This window comes from Halichoerus grypus, chromosome 1, assembly GCF_964656455.1.
Source record: "Halichoerus grypus chromosome 1, mHalGry1.hap1.1, whole genome shotgun sequence".
In the NCBI taxonomy this organism is placed as follows: domain Eukaryota; kingdom Metazoa; phylum Chordata; class Mammalia; order Carnivora; family Phocidae; genus Halichoerus; species Halichoerus grypus.
Genome location: NC_135712.1, coordinates 79,161,507 through 79,183,440, shown reverse-complemented (window position 1 = coordinate 79,183,440; position 21,934 = coordinate 79,161,507). Strand labels below are relative to the sequence as shown.

The following is a 21,934-nucleotide window of genomic DNA, read 5'->3' as shown; positions in this document are numbered from 1 at the left end:
AAAGCTTCAGTACCCCTTCTAATGCTTACCAAGCCTTGCTGCATTATAGACTTTGCTGAGTCAAGGCACCAAAACCCAGCCAAAGTTTTCCAAGTTAAAAACAAAGAAGTCCCCCTTATCTGGGCAATTTGGTTTTCTAGCAAGCCGCCACCTTGAAATCCTCAGTGTCTTCTTCTTTTCTTCAATAGAGCTTGCGGGAAAGTCAAAAGGCTACCCTCTAATTCTGAACAGAAGTGACATGTTCCAAAGCAACAAAATGTAGTGACTACTAAACACAATGCATGATCTTATGTTTGGAAAATGTCACTACAAAGGACATTTTTGGGAGGATTAGCAAAAATTTTAATCCAGACTGTATACGGTGCCATTGTGAAATTTCCTGAATTTAATCAATTTAATAATTTGTACTATGACTACATAGGAGAATGTCTTTATTTTTAGGAAATACATGCTAATGTCTTTAGGAGTAAAAGTTTAAGATGTCTGCAACCTACTCTCAAATTGTTGAGTGAAAATACTACTACTATGCAGAGTGGTAAAGTGAATGTGACGTCACGTTAGCAAGTGGTAAATCTAGACAAGGGGTATGTGGGGATTCAGATTCTCGCAACTGTTCTTTATGTTTGAAAATTTTTCAGGACACACACACACACAAGTTCTAATCCACAAGGAAGGGCTCTACAATATGTAGCCTGAGGGACAGAAAGATACTGTGAGAATTACGGTCCTACCAAGGTTGAGCTAAGCCCAATTTGCCGCCTGCTTGGTGGCATTTTTTCTGCCATGATAGCCTATGGGAACCTGTTCAGAGGTTCTCGGCACCTATTACACCTCTGACTTTTGGAATGAGATTACATTTTATGTAAATTCAAAGAAACAACAAATCAGTCCTTCTCCATTTTCATTTTCCTGGTCAAGTATATTCTTCTTAAAAGTCCATCTTCCTCATGTTTTCACTAATAAAACTATCCAACAAATAGGGTGCCCCCAAGATATATTATGGTCAATTCAGAAAATGGTAAATGTGCCTTGATAGGAAGATTATTGAGAAACAAATTAGTAAGTTATGTGCTTAGCTTTCTGAATTTGGTAAACTGGAAAGTATCTAAGTGATACCATTAATTTCATTAAACAAGAGCAATTTCCAAAACACACTTGTTACTCCAGTGTTTCTTTATTGAATTCTCTCTTGAACTTCATCTTAAAATAAAAACTATGAAAACCTCAATTAGAATTAACACATATTCTGAGAGTTAATTTTCACTTTAGATCAAGCCCTTTTTTTGATATAATTACTAAATCAATGACCAGTGAGCATACAAAACAGTGTTTATCAGTGGATTCATTTAATAATTTAATAATTATTTAATAATTTAATAATTCTTTTTCCTTTATCTTAAAGAATACAGCTTTCCCAATCAAATGTAAACTTTATTTTGATATAACATCACAAAGTGACATTCGTAACTGAGAGGAAGAATACATGACCCCAAAATGCCCTACTTTAACATGTGGATTATTTTGAGCTAAAGGCAATGAACACCCTGCAGATTCAAGAAAAACATTCCCTTAACTACTTAAAATAATTCAGATAGGGAACCTGGCCCAGGAGAGCTATCACCAGAGGGAATTTTTAATCTGAATGACCCATCTGTATGACAAGGCAAACATCTAACTGCCACACATCTGCTCTTCTTAACATCCTGTGAATTACCCTTTGGAACCCCAGGCCCATATTCCATTCCTTAGCTCAGGGTGGCATATAAGCCAACTGCCTGACTTGTTCCTGGACTCATATTCTTATGAGGCTCCCATAGATATCTAATTAAAATTGTTTTTCTCCTGTTAATCTGTCTTATGTCAATTTAATTAATAGACTAAAGCCAAAAGAATCTAGAAGGATAGAGGAAAAATTATTTCCTCCCCCATAAAATCTTTTCTAAAATTAAAAGCAAATCTTTATCTTTTTATCAAAAGAAGAAAATTACTTTTTCGAGTTTGCTTACTGAAAATTTGAAGCAGAAAATGAAAAATACACAATTTCATTGTTTCATACTTTTAAGAACTAAAATATCTTTGTATAAAACTATTTCTGCTATATTTATACACCAACAAACTATACTTTCATTCCAATTATTTTTTAAAAGGAGTAGCAATTTCCTTTTAAATAGTTTCAAAGAACTATAAAACTCGTATTTAACTCTAGAAAGGATGAAACCCTTTCATCATACAAACTAAAATGTGAAATTTAATTGCAAATCTACGCTCAGTCACTTTAATATTAATATACAATGAAACTGCCTTCCTCAACTTCATTTTGGCAACACAAAGATGAGCTTTCTGATGTTCTATAAACAATACGTTTATATAATAGTCAGAAGTTCATCTAAAATTCGACCTAAACAGTAATACATCAGTATGGAATGGAAATCAAGGAACGGTGTTAAATAGGAAGGAAAAAGCCCCAATGTCTCTTAAGCAGCAAGAGCATCTTCCCAATTTAGTTTCAAGACGTGTACCATCTTCCATTCATCATCCTCCTGTTTGCAGGCCCCTGAAGATAATAAGAGAAAAATATTAGTAACTTAATTTTCTACTGCTTTCATGCAAATAATAGGAAAAAACTTGTATTTACAATATCATGTAAATCAAGGCCACGTGAGAGTTTAGAGTGTTAAATACATAAGGTTTTAAAGTTAATTATATTCCTTTTTTTCTGAGGGTCACTTTAGTTCATAATAGAAGAAAAGACATGAAAAAGTGGCAGGTTATCGGGATTAGCCTCAACTAAAATTTCACCTTCTTATAGTTCCCATTTCCTTTGGATAATCCTCATCAGATTCCTAATTCTTAGTCTCAGCATTTATTAAATAAGTATTATAAAATTTTTTTTGTAAAAAGTAATACACAATTTAAAATGCAAACAATCTATAAACAATAAAGAGTAAGTTTTTGCAGTTTTGGAAAACAGTTCAGCATTTCCTCAAAAAGTTAAACCTATAACCTTGCAATTCTACTTCTAGGTATATACCCAGAGAATTGAAAACATATGTCTACACAAAAACTTGTACACTAAAGTACCTAACAACATTATTCACAATAGAAGTGAAAACAACTGAAAAGGAGAAACAACTCAAATCTCAGATCAACTGATGAACAGATAAAGTGTGGTATATCCATACAATGGACTTATTCCAGCCATAAAAAGGAAGGACGTACTGATGCAGGCTACAACATGGATGACCCTAAGGCCATGATGTTAAGCGAAAGAAGCCAGGCACAAAGGCCACATGTCCAATGATTCCATTTATAGAAAATGTCCAGAGTTGACAAATCAAGAGACAAAAAGTAGATTAGTGGTTGCCACGGACTAGAGAAAAGAGAAGATACTGGGGGTGGAGGAATGAGGACTGACTGTCCATGTATACGGGCTTTGTTTTTAGGGTGATGAAATGTTCTGGATTTGTCAGTGGTGAAGGTTGTACAAACTTGTCACTATGTTAATAAAAGCCACTGAATCCTTCACTTTAAAAAGGTGAATTTCATGGTATGTAAATTCTGTATCAATAAAAATTAAGAATAAGTTTTCAATCACCCTAGACATCTAGTCTCATTCCTCAAAGACAAACACTTTCAATAATTTATGTCCTTTCAGAAGTTTTTAAGGCATATAATTAGCATATAAGTATGTGCGATAACCCCTCTCTTTTTTCAAACACACAAGGCAATATTTTACTCCTCCTCTTCTGCCTTCACCCCTCCAAACCCCCAGCTTAGATTCAATATCAGCACCTACCGGTGGTAAACAAAATGCCTTACAAGTGTTGTATACCAGCTTTTGATCCTTGCCAATCTGAGAGAGAAAAAATAGTATCTTACATTTCTTTAATTGTAAGTAAAAGTATCTTTGTAAGTATTTTTCTGTGAATTATTTGATATCCTTTGTCTGTTTTTCTATTGTTAGTCTTTTAAAAGACTTCGAAACAGAAAAGTAAACTAATTTCTATATTGAAAAAAGAATATTTTATATTTGGATTAAATGACTTCTAGTAAATTTGTCTGTATCCATGTTCTCTTCTATTGGATCTGTGATCTTCCAGAGTTCAGTATTCAAATCTTCATTTGGATTAATGCTAGTCATTTATTAATGCTCATGTACAGTTAACAAAGATCAGTTAACTTAGTTGATTTGTGTGTGGGTGATGGGAAAGATGAGAGATGTGTTAGAAAGGGGAAATACAGCTGAAAGCTATGTATGGGGAAAGCAGTATCTTTGGACAGTACAACCTGTACTAGGCAAGAAGCAAAGAAGACAAAACTTGGCCCTTACATTTGCCCATTATTCCACAGGCTCCACCTATGGAATACTTTGGTTGGTCTTCACTCTAAAATGCGGCAAAAATGGGTATGTAAAGTCTGTATATGCTAGTGGGTCTGGCGGAGAAAAAGAGGCAGTGGCCAGTAACATCATATTCTGCACAGCTTTTTTGCATGCTTGTAAGATTTTCCCAAGAAAATTTGTTCTAAGTGGTCTACGTTATAAATGCCCACCAGTGTTTCCATGTAGAAGTCTTATCCTGCTGCTTGTTTGGAGCCTGCGGCAGGGGGCACAAGACTGTCCAGCTGTTGGCGATGTCCCGTATTAATCAACCACTCATAAAACTTATTCTCCACAAGTACCTGGAACTGCTTCCTTTGATCCCTAAAAGTGCCATCAAGAGCAAAAAGAATGTAAGAACACTAATTCATGTTCATTTTACTCCAAGTGATTATAAAGCACTTTAATGGGATAGACATTAAATTATTTCTAGTTATCCATTTCTTCCCTCCAAATAACTGCTCTGTTCAGTTCTGTACATTGGAGCACCACCACTCCCCACCCCCGAAAAAAAAAAAAAAAAAAAAAAAAAAGATCGGTCAGATACAATATAAAAGTATTCTGCCCAGTCCTCAGCTCCTATCCAAACACTGCTAATTCTTCCAGGTCCAACACAAATTCTACTTCCTCCATAAATATTCCCTGACTACCCACACTGATGTTTTCTGAATCTCTATTAACAGTAACTGTTAACCGCGTCCCTGGCTTCTAGAGTTCAAAGACCAGTACCCTTGAAATAAAATATTGTGGTAAACATAATAAACCACAATCATCTACTATCACAAGCATTTAAAAATAAGATATTTTGGCACCCCAAGTTTAGGAAGGATATAATTTCAGAATAAAAGACAAAATTTTAAGCGGACTAAATTTAGCTTTGTTTTAAAACACTGTGCTTATTTTTCACATTTTACCATGGATTAGGGAAAACTTGGACAAAAACTAGCAGTAGTCCATGGAGCAGCATTAGGAATCCACCCTCGGTGAGTCTGTCTGTGGTATGGAGGAGTCAGGAGATCTGTATTTCGAACAAGCCCCTTGGATGATTGATGCGCAACCGAGGCTGAGAACCACCGATATAGTTAGAGAATTAAAAACTAAAACCAATTCATGTAAGTATTAGATCACGTGGGTATGATCTTTCATAAATACAAGTTGTTTATCTATCAACTAAAGCTTCCAAAAAGAAGGGAGTCTAATTCTTGAGCAGCTACTTGCTCCCATCCCCCAACCAAACAACCTGGAATATTGACCTTAACAAAAGACACATCTTTTTTATTACTTTAGTACAGCTGTAAACATGTACAGATTAATTTGTTTTCCCACGGAATTTTACATAAGACAAATTCTTCTCTAGAAAACACTCACTTTGTCAAACGAGCCTCCTTCACAGTTTTCTGCCAGATTTGTATCTTCTGTTCTCTTTGACCCAGTGCTTTCTGATATGCAGATGGAAGACCCCCAGGTATCTCTGTTGTGTCCCCTTCCATTTCAAAGGGGATAATAAATACATAGAATTCACAAGGTGGTAAGAGTCGGAAGACACTTGTGTTGCAGTTCTCTCGGCATACAATCATTGGATTATCCCAATAGTTAGGCACCGTAGCGAGGCCGGTCCTGGCCATGTGATCCTCCAGCATTGGGTAATGGGTATGAAAAGGGGCAAAGGTTACTGCCTGGTTTCCAGAGAGAATAAGTGGGCGTGTAGGCGTCAGAATGTGAAAGATGCAGCCTGCGGTAGAAGAGATGGACAAACGATGGCAAACAGCAATGACTTTAACGTTGTCACAGCTGTGGAGGTGAAGAGCAGTCTGTACAGGGCCCAAGACGAAGGTGCTATTCCTGCATTTCTCAATGGTCACAGATCTGAAAAATGAAAAAATGAGGTAAATTCCTCTGAATGAGAGGGAGATCAAAAGAATATTTGACTACAAAATTATTCTCTGATGGCCAAAAAGGATCAATCCTAGTCCAAAGAAAAGATCAAAATATCAGAACTGTGCTTACCGTAAGGGAGAGAGCAGATATATAAAAGATTCGTTGCACCGATGAATCTTTACATGTGCCCCCACCAGAGTATCTGAGCTCTTGGCCAAGGTCTGCTTGTAAACCTGGCTCATCACCACCATGCGGTGCATCTTAGGGGCCACATGCGTATTACAAGCAATCTTAGCTCTTTTGGTCGTCCCTTCAACTATTTAAGAAAAATATAAATAAATGAGATAGTTTCAAATCAAAGAAAAACAACCATATGAGGTTACATACGTCTAGGTGTGTAAGTGTCTAAAATTAGATACATGTAAGGTTTGGAAAAATGTTAGATCTGGGCATTGGGTAAAAAGGTGTTTGCTATACTGTTCTCTGTGTTTTTCTGTATGTTTGCAATATTTCATAATTTTTTGTCATAAAAATTTTTTAAAACCTCTAGTCCATTCAAGATTGCCTACAGATCTAAGATTTTTTTTTCATGTGTATCTTTCAAGTAAGGTCATATGGCTAGTCACAGAGCTGGCCCAACTCAAATATCTTCTCCAAGTTGCCCTAATTTATCATCCCAATCCTTAAATAATCTCTTTAAGTCACCATAATACTAATTTCAAACCCCTCCTAAGCTACTTACCACATCATTCCATGAATTCTATTTGGATTCATGCCTTTAATCCCTACACATCGTTAGTAACTGAGAGCACATCTTCCTTTCACACACAGTGCCTTGCGGAAACTGACACTCAAAAACTGTGCAGGGCTTGTCCCCACAATACAGTCTCGCCGTTATGTGACTGGCTTCTCACACTGTACCTCTCTGAAAGCCAGCAGGACACCCCTGTAGAGAATACTGGCCAAATATGAGGAGGTCGCGTAAGTACGCTACTACTTTAAAAAAAAAAATAAAAACAATTCTTATTGCTTCCTTTTATTAAATAAGTAATACATGGTTATTGTAGACAATTTCTAAATACTAGTGGTAAAAGAAGATACAAATTATCTGTGATCCTATTAGCCACCTCCGCTAACATTTCAGTATAATCCTAAGAGGTTACATATCCTTTTTCCTACTAGTGACTACTGTAACAACATTTAAAAACTTGCTTGAGCCTATATTCTTTTATCACCATCAAGAATTATGCAGTATATCCTATATATTTATGGGACCCTTCAATATCTGGAAGTCTGTGACCTCTTACTAGAGCAATAGCTTGGGTGGATATACAATTCTTGGATCACAGTCTTTTTGCTTGAGAGTCTGTAGACATTGCTCAACTATTTTGTTTTTTAGCATTATAAAAATTTGACACAAAAACTGATTTTTTTTAATTACATGGAACTTATTTTTTCTTTATCCTTGAAATTCAGAGATTGTGGAAGTATATTCTATGTTTTTTTTTTTCCTTTTTTCATTAATTTTGGCTGGCATTTGTTTCAGTGTAGGCATCTACTTTTCTTTAAACTTATACTTGGGCCCCAGAAGTCATACAGCCCCTGAACCTATCCCGTTAGCCATCGCTGGACTGTCAAGAGTAAGTATCTGATGCAACCAAGGCCAGATTTTCTCTACTTTAGATTTTTCTAAACTGTAAATGTCAAGTTAATCTGTTTGTGTCTGTGTACCTAAAATGGACCCCAGTTTTACACCAACTCTCCGAGGTTGTAACTGTGGAATGGCCAAATCCGGCTGTGGTGCAGAGAAGACAGGAAGGCCCTCAACAAATGAGCACGTGAGAGGGTGAGGGAGAAAGTCAGAACAGAGAAAAGCAGAGCAAAGTGACAACTGACTGAAGCTGGAGTTCCGTTAACTGCCAACAGAAGACCCGGACTCTGAAATCAGCCCTCTCACACTACTGCTGCCTTGATGGAAAAAGTCCTAGACAAAAGAGAGTGGTTCCCTTTTCCTACCTTGTGGTAGCAATATTTTGTAGGTCTCCGGAAGAGATGTGATTATTAACACACCAGAAAACACTAGGTTCCTTAACTTGTCATTCAATTTAATATAGATTAAAATACTGAAAAAATACCTTGGTGAGCCCAAGCCAATTTCTTTCCAGACTTAAGGCAAGCAGATGTACCAAATGGATTCCCCGTCAAACAGGCTCTCAACCAGGCTTCCAGCTTGTAGAAAGAAAAGGTCTTAGAGATCCTCGAGAAGCCACTTTCTGCATGCAGTGGTTGCCACAGAGCAAGTTCGTGAAGTGGATATATCTTCCTGGCTCTACTCACTGTACCTTCAATAAGAAAGCTGAGGGCCACAACAGCTTCGCGAGAGACTAGACTACTATGGGTCGAATGAAATGATGCAGTGAGTTGTTCTGGATCTAAAAGCAGCTCAAGGAGATCTGACAGATGATCACAGACAAATGCTTGGTGACTATAATCATTCCAGTTCTAAAAAATATCAAAATAAAGCACTCTTAACAGAACAGATTTTACAAGACCTGAAAATTTTATATTTTAATTATTTTGTATTTCTACTTTGCCTCACCTCCTAAAAAAGCATTTAAGGCAACAATATAAACCTTATAAAGATTTTTTAATATTATGTGATAGGTATAAACAGATTCTCTCCCTTCCTTAGGTAGTTCAAAAGTAATACTATAGCTAACCCTTAGTGTGTGCCAACCACAAAGTGTTGTACAAACTTTAACATATTTAATCCTAGCTACCATCTTGCAATAGATGCCGTTACCATGCCCATTTTACAAATGAGGAAATGGAGATATAGAAAGGTTAAGAAACTTGCTCAAGGTCACACACCTAGTAAATACTCTCAAGTTTCAGATCTAACATAAAAATAGCTACCTTGGACATTCATTCGATGAAATACTGGGTTTATTTACCTTCTCGTATTACAGGAGGAGTTTCAAATTCCACTGGATGGAACAATGCAACTGACCTTACAGTAGCTAGATTTAAGAGAAGTTATCACTTTTGGAATAAGCTTTGAGTTGGCAGGTGTCTCAATGACTTGGCTCATTCATTTGACAGATATTTCTCGAATATCTCTTATGTGGTATGAGCAGTGTTAAGCGATGAATTAGGCAAAATGAATAGGACATAGTTCTTGTCCTCAAGGAACTCAGAGCCTATGTAGTGAAAAGACAATACAAGCAACTGTTGCACAATGAGATAAGAACTACAGCAGAGATCTGTAAAGACATGCTATGAGCCGGAGAGGAGTAAGGAACCCCTCTGGGGGGAAAAAATCATCATGGAGTGCTGTTTGAACAGATTCTTGATTAATGTTGTTAGTTACACAAACAGACAAGGAAAAAAGGCATTCTAGGCCTACGGAATACCATACGCAAAGATCCATAGCAGTAAAAGTACCTGCCGTGTTCAGGAAACTGGAGGTAGGGACCAATCATGAAAGGCCTGTATGAAACACTAAAGCATCTGGGCCTTATTTTGTGTGCCAGGGACTTTAAAACTATTTTCTAAATAGCTATACCTTTTCTCTTTTTAATAAACTCTCATCTGGATACCATAGAACATGTCAAAGCAGGGCTGTCGCTCTTCATCTCTCTTACTGCATCCCCCTCACCCATAGCAGGCTCTGAGGTGGCTCCATGGAGCACAAGATGAAAACAACAGTGACAATAATAATTACTGATGGGAGTTTTGACAGGAAACAGATATAATCCTTCTGCATTTAGAAAGTCCAGTGTAGTAGGTGGAGTGGAGACTAAAAGCAGGGTGACCATATAGGACCTAATTATAGAAATCAAGGCCCCCCCAAAAAAATGTCAGTATGGCCTATATAAGAGAAAGAAAAGAGACAGACATTATTTTTATTTTTAAAGATTTTATTTTTAAAGTAATCTCTACACCCACTGTGGGGCTTGAACTCTCACAACTCTGAGATCAAGAGTTGCACGCTTCACCAACTGAGCCAGCCACCCAAAGAGGGACAGATTTTTAAATTAGAGTTATTTTGGAGGCAGAATAAGTAAGACTTGACAAAAAACTAGGTATGGGTGGGGTGCCTGGGTGGCTCAGTCGTTAAGCGTCTGCCTTCGGCTCAGGTCATGATCTCGGGGTCCTGGGATCGAGCCCCGCATCGGGCTCCCTGCTCCGCGGGGAGCCTGCTTCTCCCTCTCCCACTCCCCCTGCTTGTGATCCCTCTCTCGCTGTGTCTCTCTCTGTCAAATAAATAAAATCTTAAAAAAAAAAAAAAAAAAAAAAACTAGGTATGGGTGCTGAGAGAATAAGCATGGGTAGCTGGTGGTAACCTTCTCTGGCTTCGGGAATATAAGTCAATTCAAGTAAAGGGAGATTTTACTGTAGAGACACACAGTCATCTCCCAAGCTGAAGTACAGGTAGGCCTCATCAGAACTGGAACTGGAAGGCCACCTTGGGCCTGGTACTCTCTCGCCAGTGTCTCTACATGTCTGTTCCATTCTATTCTTTTTCTCTGATTACCTCAGAGTTTCTAATCCCTCCTAACTCCAGGTCACTTATAAACAAGCTGGCTGTTCTGGTCCCAGTGCTACCTGAGCCGCCAGCTCAAGCACCCAGCACAAACTGGTAATTTCTTCAGTTCCTGGGGGCACTGACTGGGCCATGTCATCAATTCAAACCAGACCAGTTTCAAATACATACCTGTGAATGGGTTACTCTAGTCAAGTGTCCATCTCTGGTCTAATCAGTTGTTGGGAGAGGTCATGTTATAGCACAAACTGAGAGTCACCATTTACTGATGCTTACTAAGCAACAAGTCTCATGCTAATGTATTACTAAATTCTCACAGCCACTCAGAAATAGGAATTATCATCCCCATTCACAAAAGACAAGCCAAGGCCTAGAAAAGTTAACCGACTTGCCTAAAATCATGTGATATTAAATGGCAGAGCCAATTTGAATGCAGACTACCTTAGTTCAAAACACCATCTCTGCATGGTGCCCATTCAACAGGAAATAAGTGTGGAAAGAACAGACAATAATTGGCCTAATACATCTGGACTTGGACATTCTGAATTTAAGGTATAGAGAGGGCATCTACATGAGGAGGGAAATCTAGGATGGAGACAAACTTAGGAGTCATTGAGATACGTGAAGTCATGAGAAGAGAAGAATTATGTTTAAAGAATACGTCTAGCGAGAAGACAAAATTGCCCCAGGCAGAATCCTGGGGGAATAGTGGCTGTAGGGGCCAGTGGGGAGGCTCATGAAGAGTGAGAAGAAAAAATGAGAAGCACAACCAGGAGGGAATCGTATCATGGAACATAAGGGTGGACAGGTTTCCTTGAAAACGGAGATTATAAAAGTGCCAGAAAGGTTTTTGTTGTTGCTGTTTGCCTCAGAACATTTTTAAAGAACCTGCACATGGCAGTAATACTGAGATCTATGTTTTACTTAAGGTTTTTTAGAATACCTTTACATAAACAGGTAAAAATATTTCAGTTTTCTTTACAAAAACAGAAAGAAGAAATAACACAATTTCTAAAACTCACAATGTGAGGCAGTTAAGTTTAACTTCTATGTTGTTGCATCATATAATATGACACAAGCATGCTGAGCTTAAGTATATCAAAGCACATCACTTAAACATATGAGAAGATATTTTTATAGAAATTTTTTTCAGTAGATTTCAACAGACTTTGTAAACACTACATCTTCTCATTTATCCTAACTTAGTCTAAAGTAGATTCAAATTCATTAACATTTGCAAAAATGAGAATGCTAATGAGAGTACAGTGAATAATTTGCCCCCGGATCATGAGATTTTTGTGTCATTGAAGGAATGAATGGAAATTACTTCTCTATACTTGGACTAAAACTGCAAATATTTATTTTGTTTTATAATAAGAAAAAGAAACAAAAAAGCAAAAAAAAAAAAAACCACGCCAACAAATGATTGGCTTATATAAGTAATCCCAACACAATTTTTAATGAAGGCAAATCATCTTCCTCATAAATTGTCCCTTTCAAAGAAGGAGACCAAAATTTAAACAGTACCTTATTATGGCAACTGGATTTTTCAGTTAAATCAGGAGACTGAGATCTATTTCTGGGACTAGGCCACTCTTCTCCAATCAAAGATGTCCTCAGGGAGACCTTGTTTAACTGCTGTATGTATAAGAAGAGCAGAAACTGTAGGGTGTTCACTGAAAGCTGGCCAAAAAGAAAAGAGATGATGAATACACGTCCTAAACCACATCAGTTCCTAGTCTACAGCTAAGTAGATACAGTAAAATAAATTCACAACAGTTTGCAAATCCTAAAAAGAAAAATGTAGAAACTTGCTAGCATTTGATATGTATGTTTCTGATACCCAGATATAGGAGTTTCTAAAACTAATTAAACTGGAGTCACTTACCTTCTCAGAAAGCTATGTAGCATCTATGGCCATAGACATTCTCTCCCCAAAATCGATGAAGAGGAGGATGAAGTACATATTTTTTAAAAGTATAGTATTTCAGAAGTTTAAAATTGCAGTTAAAATAAAAAAGACAAACTTTAGTCACTTGAATAAATAAATGGAAGAAAGGAAGAAGAAAATTTCACCAAAATATGCAGTTTAGTCTAATCTAAGGCTCACAGACTTATCAAAAAAAATTTAGGGTATCAATGCAACATCTGAAATTATATGTAATTTTTTGGTGTATGTGCATTTTGTGGGGGAGGAGGACTCAGGTTTTCATCAAGTTCTTAAAAGAGTGTTTGACTTAAAAAAATACTATTGGTCTGATAGATGTTTATAAGTCATTTCTTATTTGAAGAAAGGCATTGAAGCTCAGGATTTGAAGCTCATGATTATCCTCATATACCCATTTCCATACACATACAGGAGACACAGAAACGTAATACATCTGGTACTAGAGCTGTATTCACCCTGCTTCCCAACCTGGCTAAAAATTGCTAAACTAGGGAATTGAAAAATACAGATTCTCAGGACCACCTAGACCTATTTAATCAACTGTCAATCAGAACCCCATGAACCTACATATTTTTTAAAATGCTACTTTAATTTTTTGAGATCATTGTAGATTCACATGCAGTTGTAAGAACTAATAGAGATCCTGTGTACACTGTATCCAGTTTCCCATCTTGCAAAGCTATAATACAGTAGCACAATCAGGGTGTTGACATTGATGCAGCCAAGTTACAGAACATTGCCATCCACACGAGGATCTCTCATGTTGCCCTTTTATAGCCACAACTACTTCCTACTTCCCTCCCACCCTCACCCCTTCCTTTATCCCTGACAATCACTTATCTGTTCTCTATCTCTCTAATTTTGTCATTTCAAGAATGTTATATAGGGGCGCCTGGGTGGCTCAGTTGGTTAAGTGACTGCCTTCGGCTCAGGTCATGATCCTGGAGTCGCAGGATCGAGTCCTGCATTGGGCTCCCTGCTTAGCAGGGAGTCTGCTTCTCCCTCTGACCCTCACCCCTCTCATTCTCTCTCTCTCTGTCATTCTCTCTCTCTCAAAAATAAATAAAAAAATTTAAAAAAAATTAAAAAAAAAGAATGTTATATAAATGGAATTATACAGTCTATAACCTTCTGGAATTGGCTTTTTTTTTACTCAGCAAAATTCCTTCATTTTATACATACTTCCATTTAACAATTATTTGTTATATTATCATTATTCATATACCTTCCTCTTCATGAGACTATAAGATCCTCATCTTTTTCATTTTTATATTCCTAATAACTAGCATAGAATCTAGCACATAATAAGCACTCAAAAAATCTGGAGCTTCTTGAAGGTTTTATTAATCTCTGTATCCAGCATCCACTACTGTACCTCATACATAGTAGGCACTTAATATTTAATTAATGAGTAACTATGTCCTTCCTCTCTTGCCAAACTTTTCAATTTCCAAACCTTGTTTAGATATTACCCCATGTGGCACAGAGTGGCTAGATACTAACTAAATACCTTTTTCTTTCTTCCTGGGCCTGCATTTAGATGGCATTTCTCAGCCTCCCTTGAAGTCAGACATGGTATAACTGGGTTACGGTCAATGGAACGTGGGTGGATTGACATACGCCACCTTCAAATCTCCCAAAAACACTCCACGAAGTGAAGGACTCTGAGGCCCTAGTGGGCATGACTGGGGCAAACTGTATTATACCTGCAATTATTCACTTCCACATCCTCTAGGAGGCTTATCCATGGCCATGGGATTGCCCTACCTACTGTGAGGTAGTCTACCTCCCCATCTTCCTGATTTTAGATACAGACATATAACAAAGCTTTAGCCAATGGAATGAAACTAGTTACAGTTTATGTCCCATCAGAGCAAAAGAAGCATCATGAGTTTTCTCCTGCTCTGCTACTCTTCTCTTCTGTCACAGAACAGGCGTTAACTATACAGAATATGTTTCTTTAGCCTGGGTCCCCAAATGAATAGACACACAGAGTCAAGCCATAACCTTTAGCTCTAGCTAAAGTACAGGCTGCACGTAAAATAAGCAAGAAACAAACCTTTGTTACTGTAGACCACTGGAATTTCATTTTTGTTTGTTTTTAACTGCAACAAAGCTAATAAAATTGTGGCTTCAAGAGATAGAAGATGACTAGCTCCCTGAGTCATTGCTTGGACAACAGCAGCCTAGAGACTCATCCAACCAGATGCCCTGTGTTATACTGCTGCATGAATGAGAAATACACTGTTACTGTGCTAAGCCACTGAAATGGCAGGAATGTTTGTTACTGTAATGAGCCTACTCTGATTAATATACTTTCTCTGTGAAGTCTTTCCTGATCACCAGAACTAACCATTCTCTTCCCTATCCTATTTCTGTACTTTATGCACACTTTCACTACTATACATTCCACACTATCAAATCGCACTTTTTTTACACACCAACTTCCCCTCCTAGTCTATGAGCTCCAGGAGGGCAGAGATGCTGTTCCAGTCATCTTTGAATCCCAGCACATAGCAGATGCCCACTTAAAAATAGTCAGATTCTCTGACTGTAACGTATCAATGACTCATAATCACTCATTCACCTCAAAATGTTTTTCAAGTCAGTGAAAGCATTTCCCTCTTTCAATTACAGGGTTCTTGTAACATTACTGCTTTGGAAGTAGGTGAATAGAGATTGCTAAGTAAGGGCTAATTCATTAAATACTGGAACAGTTAAGAAAAATGGCACTCTGGGATCACAATAGCCATTAACCTAAAACCACACACTGTGTACAGCTAGTACAAAAATTAAAGATAGTTTATTTCTCAAAATAATTAAACACACATACAAATACATATAAATCCATACCTGATTTCTTTGCTTTTCAACTTCATCCTCAGACATGCAGTTGGACAGAATCTCAGACCATTCCAGGCGCTCCTCTGGTGTCTTTACTGCAAGACTATCAAATATTTCAAAGTAAAGCCACGCCAGATCCTTAGCCAACTGCAGCTTCCCACATGCAATGTGCCTCCATGTAGACCAGTACAGGCGTGGGTAAGCTCCTTCTGTGGCCCGGGTTCGCACATATGTGGATATCTTCCTGAGATAGTGAAGACTGAACTTGGATGGAGGGGGGACCTGCAAGGCACCCACTATAAAGGGTTCTGCTTTCACCCAGAGGAGAACTCCGGACTGATCCATATTATCTCGAAGGACATCTGTGTGATAAGGCTTCTTGGCATACCTAGGAAACAGAGGTTTTTTCACACACTGATTTGAAACAAAACTCATTTATACATGTACTTTTTGTTGTATTTTTGTCTGTTTTTTCCATTTATACATTTTCTTTAAGGTGGCCCCCTCCCTTCACTATTTTAAGATGTACTATGTCAGTTTAAAAAGCAAATCTAAACAAACTGAGGGTTGCTGGAGTGGTGGGGGGTGGGAGGGATGGGGTGGCTGGGTGATAGACATTGGGGAGAGTATGTGCTATGGTGAGCGCTGTGAATTGTGTAAGACTGTTGAATCACAGACCTGTACCTCTGAAACAAATAATACATTATATGTTTAAAAAAAAAAAAGAAGAAGATAGCAGGAGGGGAAGAATGAAGGGGGGGAAATCGGAGGGGGAGACGAACCATGAGAGACCATGGACTCTGAGAAACAAACTGAGGGTTCTAGAGGGGAGGGGGGTGGGGGGATGGGTTAGCCTGGTGATGGGTATTAAAGAGGGCACGTTCTGCATGGACCACTGGGGATTATACACAAACAATGAATCATGGAACACTACATCAAAAACTAACGATGTAATGTATGGTGATTAACATAACAATAAAAAATAATAATAAAAAGCAGATCTAGTTTATCAACCAAGTGCAGAATGAATTTTCGGTCAGATGTCACTACAATCGATTTGAACAAGAAAAACTGTGTGATAAAACAAAATTACTTGAATTGTTCGAAGTGGTTGTTTTAGGGAGAGTGTATAAACGCATGAAGTATGAGTTGGAATCCTGCTCAGGAAAGGAAGAAAAGAAGAAATGGGAGAGTCATCTCTTCACAGGAAATCTCTGCCTACCCTGAGGGGCAAAGCTAGTCAAAATAAGGGGAATAAAATTTGAGTCAAATCACTTACACATAGAGGATGGGGGGTTAAAGATGTGGACGTGTTAGCTGACATATAGTTCAATATGAGCACTAATGTGAGGTGGCAGACAAATGCTCACATAAGCGCGGGCTGCAGAAAGAGATCATTTTTGTTCTCTGTAACAGTGAACTTGCTCTGGCATATTCTTTGTGCTTAGTTCAGGTGCAGTGATTTCAGATTTTGTTTGTTGTTTCTTTGTTATAACAACAATACATAATTTTTATGGAATACTTATATCTCAAAATAGAAGGGGAGGAAATCATTCACTGTCCCGCCATCAAAGGGAAACTAGTTAATATTCTATTGTACTTCCTTTCCATCTCTTTTTCTACATAGATTGGATGTTAGTTTTTGATTTTTCAAACTTGTGATAATAGCATATATACAGTTCTGTTATTTTAAAAGCTTCATAGCACTCTAAATAAAGGTACCCTAGTTTATTCACCTGTTCTCCTATTTTCAGACATTAAGTAGGTTTAAAATTTTTCACAAAAACAAGATAGGCAAAATACTAATCATTGTTGAGGTGGGGTGATAAGCACATGGTGGTTTATTTACCTATTCTACTTTTGTATATGTTAAAATTTTCCACTGTAGAAAATTTAAATGTAGGCGAAGAGTGAAGGGGATTAAGAAGTATAAAATTCCAGTCATAAAATAAGTAAGTCACACAGAAGAAAAGTTCAGCATAGGGATATAGTCAATAATATTGTAATAACTTTGTATGGTAATGGATGGCAACTATACTCTCTGCGTGTGTTTTTTTGTTTTGTTTTATTTAAGTAGGCTCCACACCCAGTGTGGAGCCCAACAGGGAGCTTGAACTCACAACTGAGATCAAGACCTGAGCTGAGACTGAGTCGGAGGCTTAACCAGCTGAGCCACCCAGGCACCCCAGTGGTATTTTGTAATGTATATAACTGTCAAATCACTATGCTATACAACTGAAACTAATATATCAACTATACTTCAATTAAAAATAAAAGAAAAAGTTTAAATGTTTCACAATTATAAATAATGCTATAATTACCATCTTTCTGCATATTTTCTGCACTATGACTACTTCTGAGAAAATTTTCAGATATGCATTGGTGAAATGAAGTAAATGACATTTCTAAAGCTCCTGACATATATTTCCATCGCTTTCCAAGATGACTGTATCAAACTGTACCATCACTTGACCAAGGTACCATCGAGTACCACTTAACCATTGAGCACTCCTCAGCATTAAGTAACATCACTTAAAAAACCTTCTTTATATGCCTGATGGAAAATGTTTTATTGCTATTATTATACATTCCATTTGATTCCAAGAACGTCATGCCTCTTTGAGGAATTATCTGCTCAAAAAATAATTGACATCAATTGGATGCTTACTATGTTCCAGGTAGCAGGCTAAATATTTCTCGTTCTTCACCTTTCGTCCTCTCAACCATCTAGAGATAGGACTGTCCCCATTTTCAGACGAGCACACTGAGGCTTGGAGAAGTTAAGGGACTTACCCAAAGTCACATACTTAGATTGGCACCACCCTGGATTAGAATTCAAGTCTGTGTGTCTTGAGAACTGTGTTACTTACAAATGTACTTTAGGAACCCAGTTTTGGGAAAATCTCTGGAAAATGGGAGTGGATCCAGAAGAGGATTACCAGAACGAGTGGCCTTAGATGTGAGGCCACATAGCACCAGGTAAAGGAACGTGGGAGCCTGAAACCCAAAAGAAGGGTGTGAGAGGTAAAGCGCAGCTCTCTCCGTTCGCGGGAATGGCTTAGCGCTGCTCTGAGGAAAAGAGATGAAGTTACGTGAGGAAGATCTTAGTTCGCCCCGAGATAGAAAGAGGCTGCTCTGTGAGATCCTCAACTCCCGTTCCTGAAGTGTGCAATCGAAAGCCAGATCCTGGGGAATGAATTCTGAGACTCGAGAGGGCTAAATTCCTAACAAACATGGGCTCTTTCCGTCTCAAAAGCAGCCCCTGGGAGCGCTGGGGTGGGGTTTTTCAGGCGGGGAGATGGGCGTGAGACCCCCAGCGGTCCTCCGGGACCGGGTCCTTCGCCACCACCTCCGACGCCGTCCTGGTCCGGGCCGCACGAGCTCCCCGGCCGGACTCTGGGAACTGGGAAACCCCAGCCGGCAGGCTCCGTAGCGGACCCGAGACCTGGGGAGCCAAAGGGCAGCCTCCCCGGCCCGCCCTCCGTCCCCGGCGTCGGCCCGCGCGCGGTTACCTGCGAAGGCAGGGCCGCTCCGCCGCACCCTCCGCGCGCCGCCGCGCCCAGCTCGCCCAGCCCGCCCCTCGCCCGCCGTCTCACCCACTGCGCAAGCGTCAGGCCTCGCGCCACCGAGAACTGGAGGCTGATGTTGCTAGAGCGGCCTCCCGCTTCTCCTCTAGCGGAGAAGTACTTGCCTGAGGCCAAGAGTCCTCGGTGCTGGGACCTGGAGCCAGACCCGGCCGCTTCGGGTGTCGCGCCTTTCACCTCAGGGAAGTAGGAAGTTTCCTATTGCTCTACACATCTATGGTCAGCCAATAGCTGCTGGTAAGGTCAGCACGCTTTGATCAGTAATGTAATGACAATGACAGTTTACATTTATAGCGTTCACCGCGGGCCGGCCCTGTGTAAAGCACCCTTATGTGTATTATCTGTCTTCCCAAGAGCCCTTTAAGTTAAGGATGTTTGTTTTACCGACAACTAAACTAAAGCGTAGAGAGGTGGAAGTAGCACACCCCTCAGGTCACAGCAAGAGAGCAGCCAGGATCGAAACCCAGGAAACCCAGGCCGTCTGAAGCCAGAGCCCCCGGGGTTATTAGCTCCTTAACAAAAGAGCCCGCAGGCTTTGTTAGCTTTCCCGCCACGTTACCGCTTTCCTGAAGCTTTTTTGGAGTCCACCCTGCAGAAGACACCACTCCTTCCTCGAAGCCTCCACTTAATGATTTTTAGCCATTTCCTGGTTTCTTAGTTCGTTTATGGCTCGTATAGGTGTGGGAGTTACAAAGGTAAATAAGACCATAAAATGCAATTTAGTTCCTCTTTTATGTGGCCTCTCTCCTCCAGTAGGCATCTTCCTGAAAGCAGTAACCTTGGTCTTCCCCTTACCTCTGTATGAGCCAAGAGTAGATAGGGGCTTTGGATTCAAACAGATCTGGGTGAGAATTCAAGCTGCACGACTAAATAGTTCAGTGACCTTGAACAGATTCTGTCACCTCTCTATGCCTTTGTTTTTTGCAACAGCAATTATTATTGAGCACAACTGTGTGTCTGGCACAGTGCTAGGCACTAGGATCACAGCAGTGAACAAAATAGATAAGATCCTTGCTTTCTTGGAGTGCGTATTTTAATAGGGAAAATAGATAATACATATTAAGGAAAAAATTGGACAGTTTCAGAATTTAATAAACGCTATAAATTTGGAGGGGGGTAAGGGTCAATGCCAAGTTTGATCTGAGGACTGACGTATAAGAAGCCAGCATAGGAAGATCACAGTTGAAGCAACTTTTACTCTGTGGCAGGCTCTGTTCTTTTTTTTTTTTTTTTTTAAAGATTTTATTTATTTGACAGAGACAACGAGAGAGAGAACACAAGCAGGGGGAGTGGGAGAGGGAGAAGCAGGCTTCCCGCGGAGCAGGGAGCCCGACGAGGGGCTCGATCCCAAGACCCTGGGTTAATGACCTGAGCCGAAGGCAGACGCTTAACGACTGAGCCAGTCAGGCGCCCCGGCAAGCTCTGTTCTAAGATGCTGTCCTATTCAGGTGTGACCAGAACAGTCTAGATTTATGCTCTCTTGAAACTGGCATACAGTTGTGTGAGTGTGGGGGGTAAGGATGGAAACAAAATAGGATGGTGTAAGACTAAGGGACTCAGCAGGGGCTATTTTTCATTGGTCAGGGAAGTCTTCTCTGAAGTAGTGACATTTCAACTTATCTGAGTGTAAAAGGAGTCACCCATGTTAGAAACTAAGGGACGAGTGCTTCAGGCAGAGAGAACAGCTAGAACAAAGGCCTTAGGGAGAAATAGGTTTGATGTATTAGAAAAATAAAACCAGTTTTGCTGGAACATGGTAAGGAGTATATTACGTGAGGGCACAAATCATACTAGGCTTTAAAATTTTTTCCCAGCTTTATTAAGACACAGTTTTGTAAGCTAGCGTGAAGAGTTGGGATTTTATTTTACGCACAATGAAAAGCCATTAGTGGGTTTTGAGCAGGGGAATGACGTGATCTGACATGTCTGCAAAAAATCATGGGGTTGGGGGTCAGGAGTTAATAAGAGATAGTAAAATATTAAGAGTGGAGGCAGGGAGACCACTTAGGAGGTCTTGCTAGGTAAGAAATGGTGTGACTTGGCCAGAAGTGGACAGATTCAGGATATAGTTTAAAGGCAAAGATTTGGATAGGGAATACAGGGGCGGAATCAAGGAAGACACCTAGAATTTTGTCATGAACAAGTAGATGGGGGGAATCAAAGAGTTCTCCTAAGTGTGAAATAGTTATTCACTGCGTGCTTACTGTGCCAGACGCTGTGCTAGACAGTTCACAGCTTTTCTCCCATTAAAATTTCACAACACTGCCAGAAAAATGTTTTGCCTCAGGTTTGTAAATAAAGCTTAGGCTAGACTTGGGGGGGGTAAGGGAAGAGGGATGTTCTCACCGCTAAGTGATGGAAGCTGAATCCACGGCCTCTTGGTGAAACTGAGGCAATTTTCTTCCGGGCTTGTTCCAAGAGGGTAAAGTAAGACCTCTTAAGCAACGCGTTCGCCCTACCGTTGGCGTAGAGTAATTGTCCCCGCCCATTTCTCCTGTGTCCCTCCGCTCCCGCATCCAGCGTAAAGTTCAATATGAATGAAATTCCCAGACTTGTAACAAGATAAATCCTCTCTCCCGTAATTGGTCGGTACTGGAAGCGGAGCCTTGTGATTGGTGGAGAGTCCGAGGTGGAGGGCGGGGGTAATTCACGTACCTCGAGTGCCCTCTCTTGGCACCAGTTCGCCCCACCGCCTTTTTACGTAATTTTCTACGACTCGCGGCTACCGGGGCAGAGCGGATTCCTGCGGCGGCGCG

At 39.5% G+C, this 21,934-nt stretch overlaps 1 protein-coding gene across 4 annotated transcripts; it reads right to left on the bottom strand.

The window, feature by feature from the left end:
- Window positions 1-1,155: 1,155 nt before the first annotated feature.
- On the bottom strand, window positions 1,156-21,675 carry TBCCD1 (TBCC domain containing 1). Of its 4 annotated transcripts, XR_013446120.1 has the most exons (9): window positions 19,107-19,187; window positions 15,604-15,982; window positions 12,330-12,485; window positions 8,392-8,758; window positions 6,386-6,572; window positions 5,747-6,244; window positions 4,552-4,702; window positions 3,797-3,853; window positions 1,156-2,554 (listed from the first exon to the last, which is right to left on the bottom strand). XR_013446120.1 is itself a non-coding variant. In XM_036066669.2 (8 exons), the coding sequence occupies exons 2-7, from the start codon at window positions 15,937-15,939 to the stop codon at window positions 4,573-4,575; spliced, it is 1,674 nt and encodes a 557-aa protein (XP_035922562.1). In that variant the 5' UTR covers window positions 15,940-15,982; window positions 21,525-21,675; the 3' UTR covers window positions 1,156-2,554; window positions 4,552-4,572. The 4 variants fall into 4 exon arrangements, 3 of the variants coding, with proteins under 3 accessions (XP_035922562.1, XP_035922561.1, XP_035922563.1); XM_036066669.2 differs by lacking the exons at window positions 3,797-3,853; window positions 19,107-19,187 and adding an exon at window positions 21,525-21,675; XM_036066668.2 differs by lacking the exon at window positions 3,797-3,853.
- Between the last annotated feature and the right edge of the window lie 259 nt (window positions 21,676-21,934).

Excerpts from the sequence above, each read along its gene's own strand:
- TBCCD1 (XM_036066669.2), bottom strand. The coding sequence starts at position 15,939 with ATGGATCAGTCCGGAGTTCTCCTCTGGGTGAAAGCAGAACCCTTTATA. Across the intron at positions 6,573-8,391 it reads ATTGGCTTGGGCTCACCAAG|TTGAAGGGACGACCAAAAGA; the intron begins GTATTTTTTCAG and ends TTTCTTAAATAG. Across the intron at positions 4,703-5,746 it reads AAGGAGGCTCGTTTGACAAA|GGATCAAAGGAAGCAGTTCC; the intron begins GTGAGTGTTTTC and ends TGGCACTTTTAG.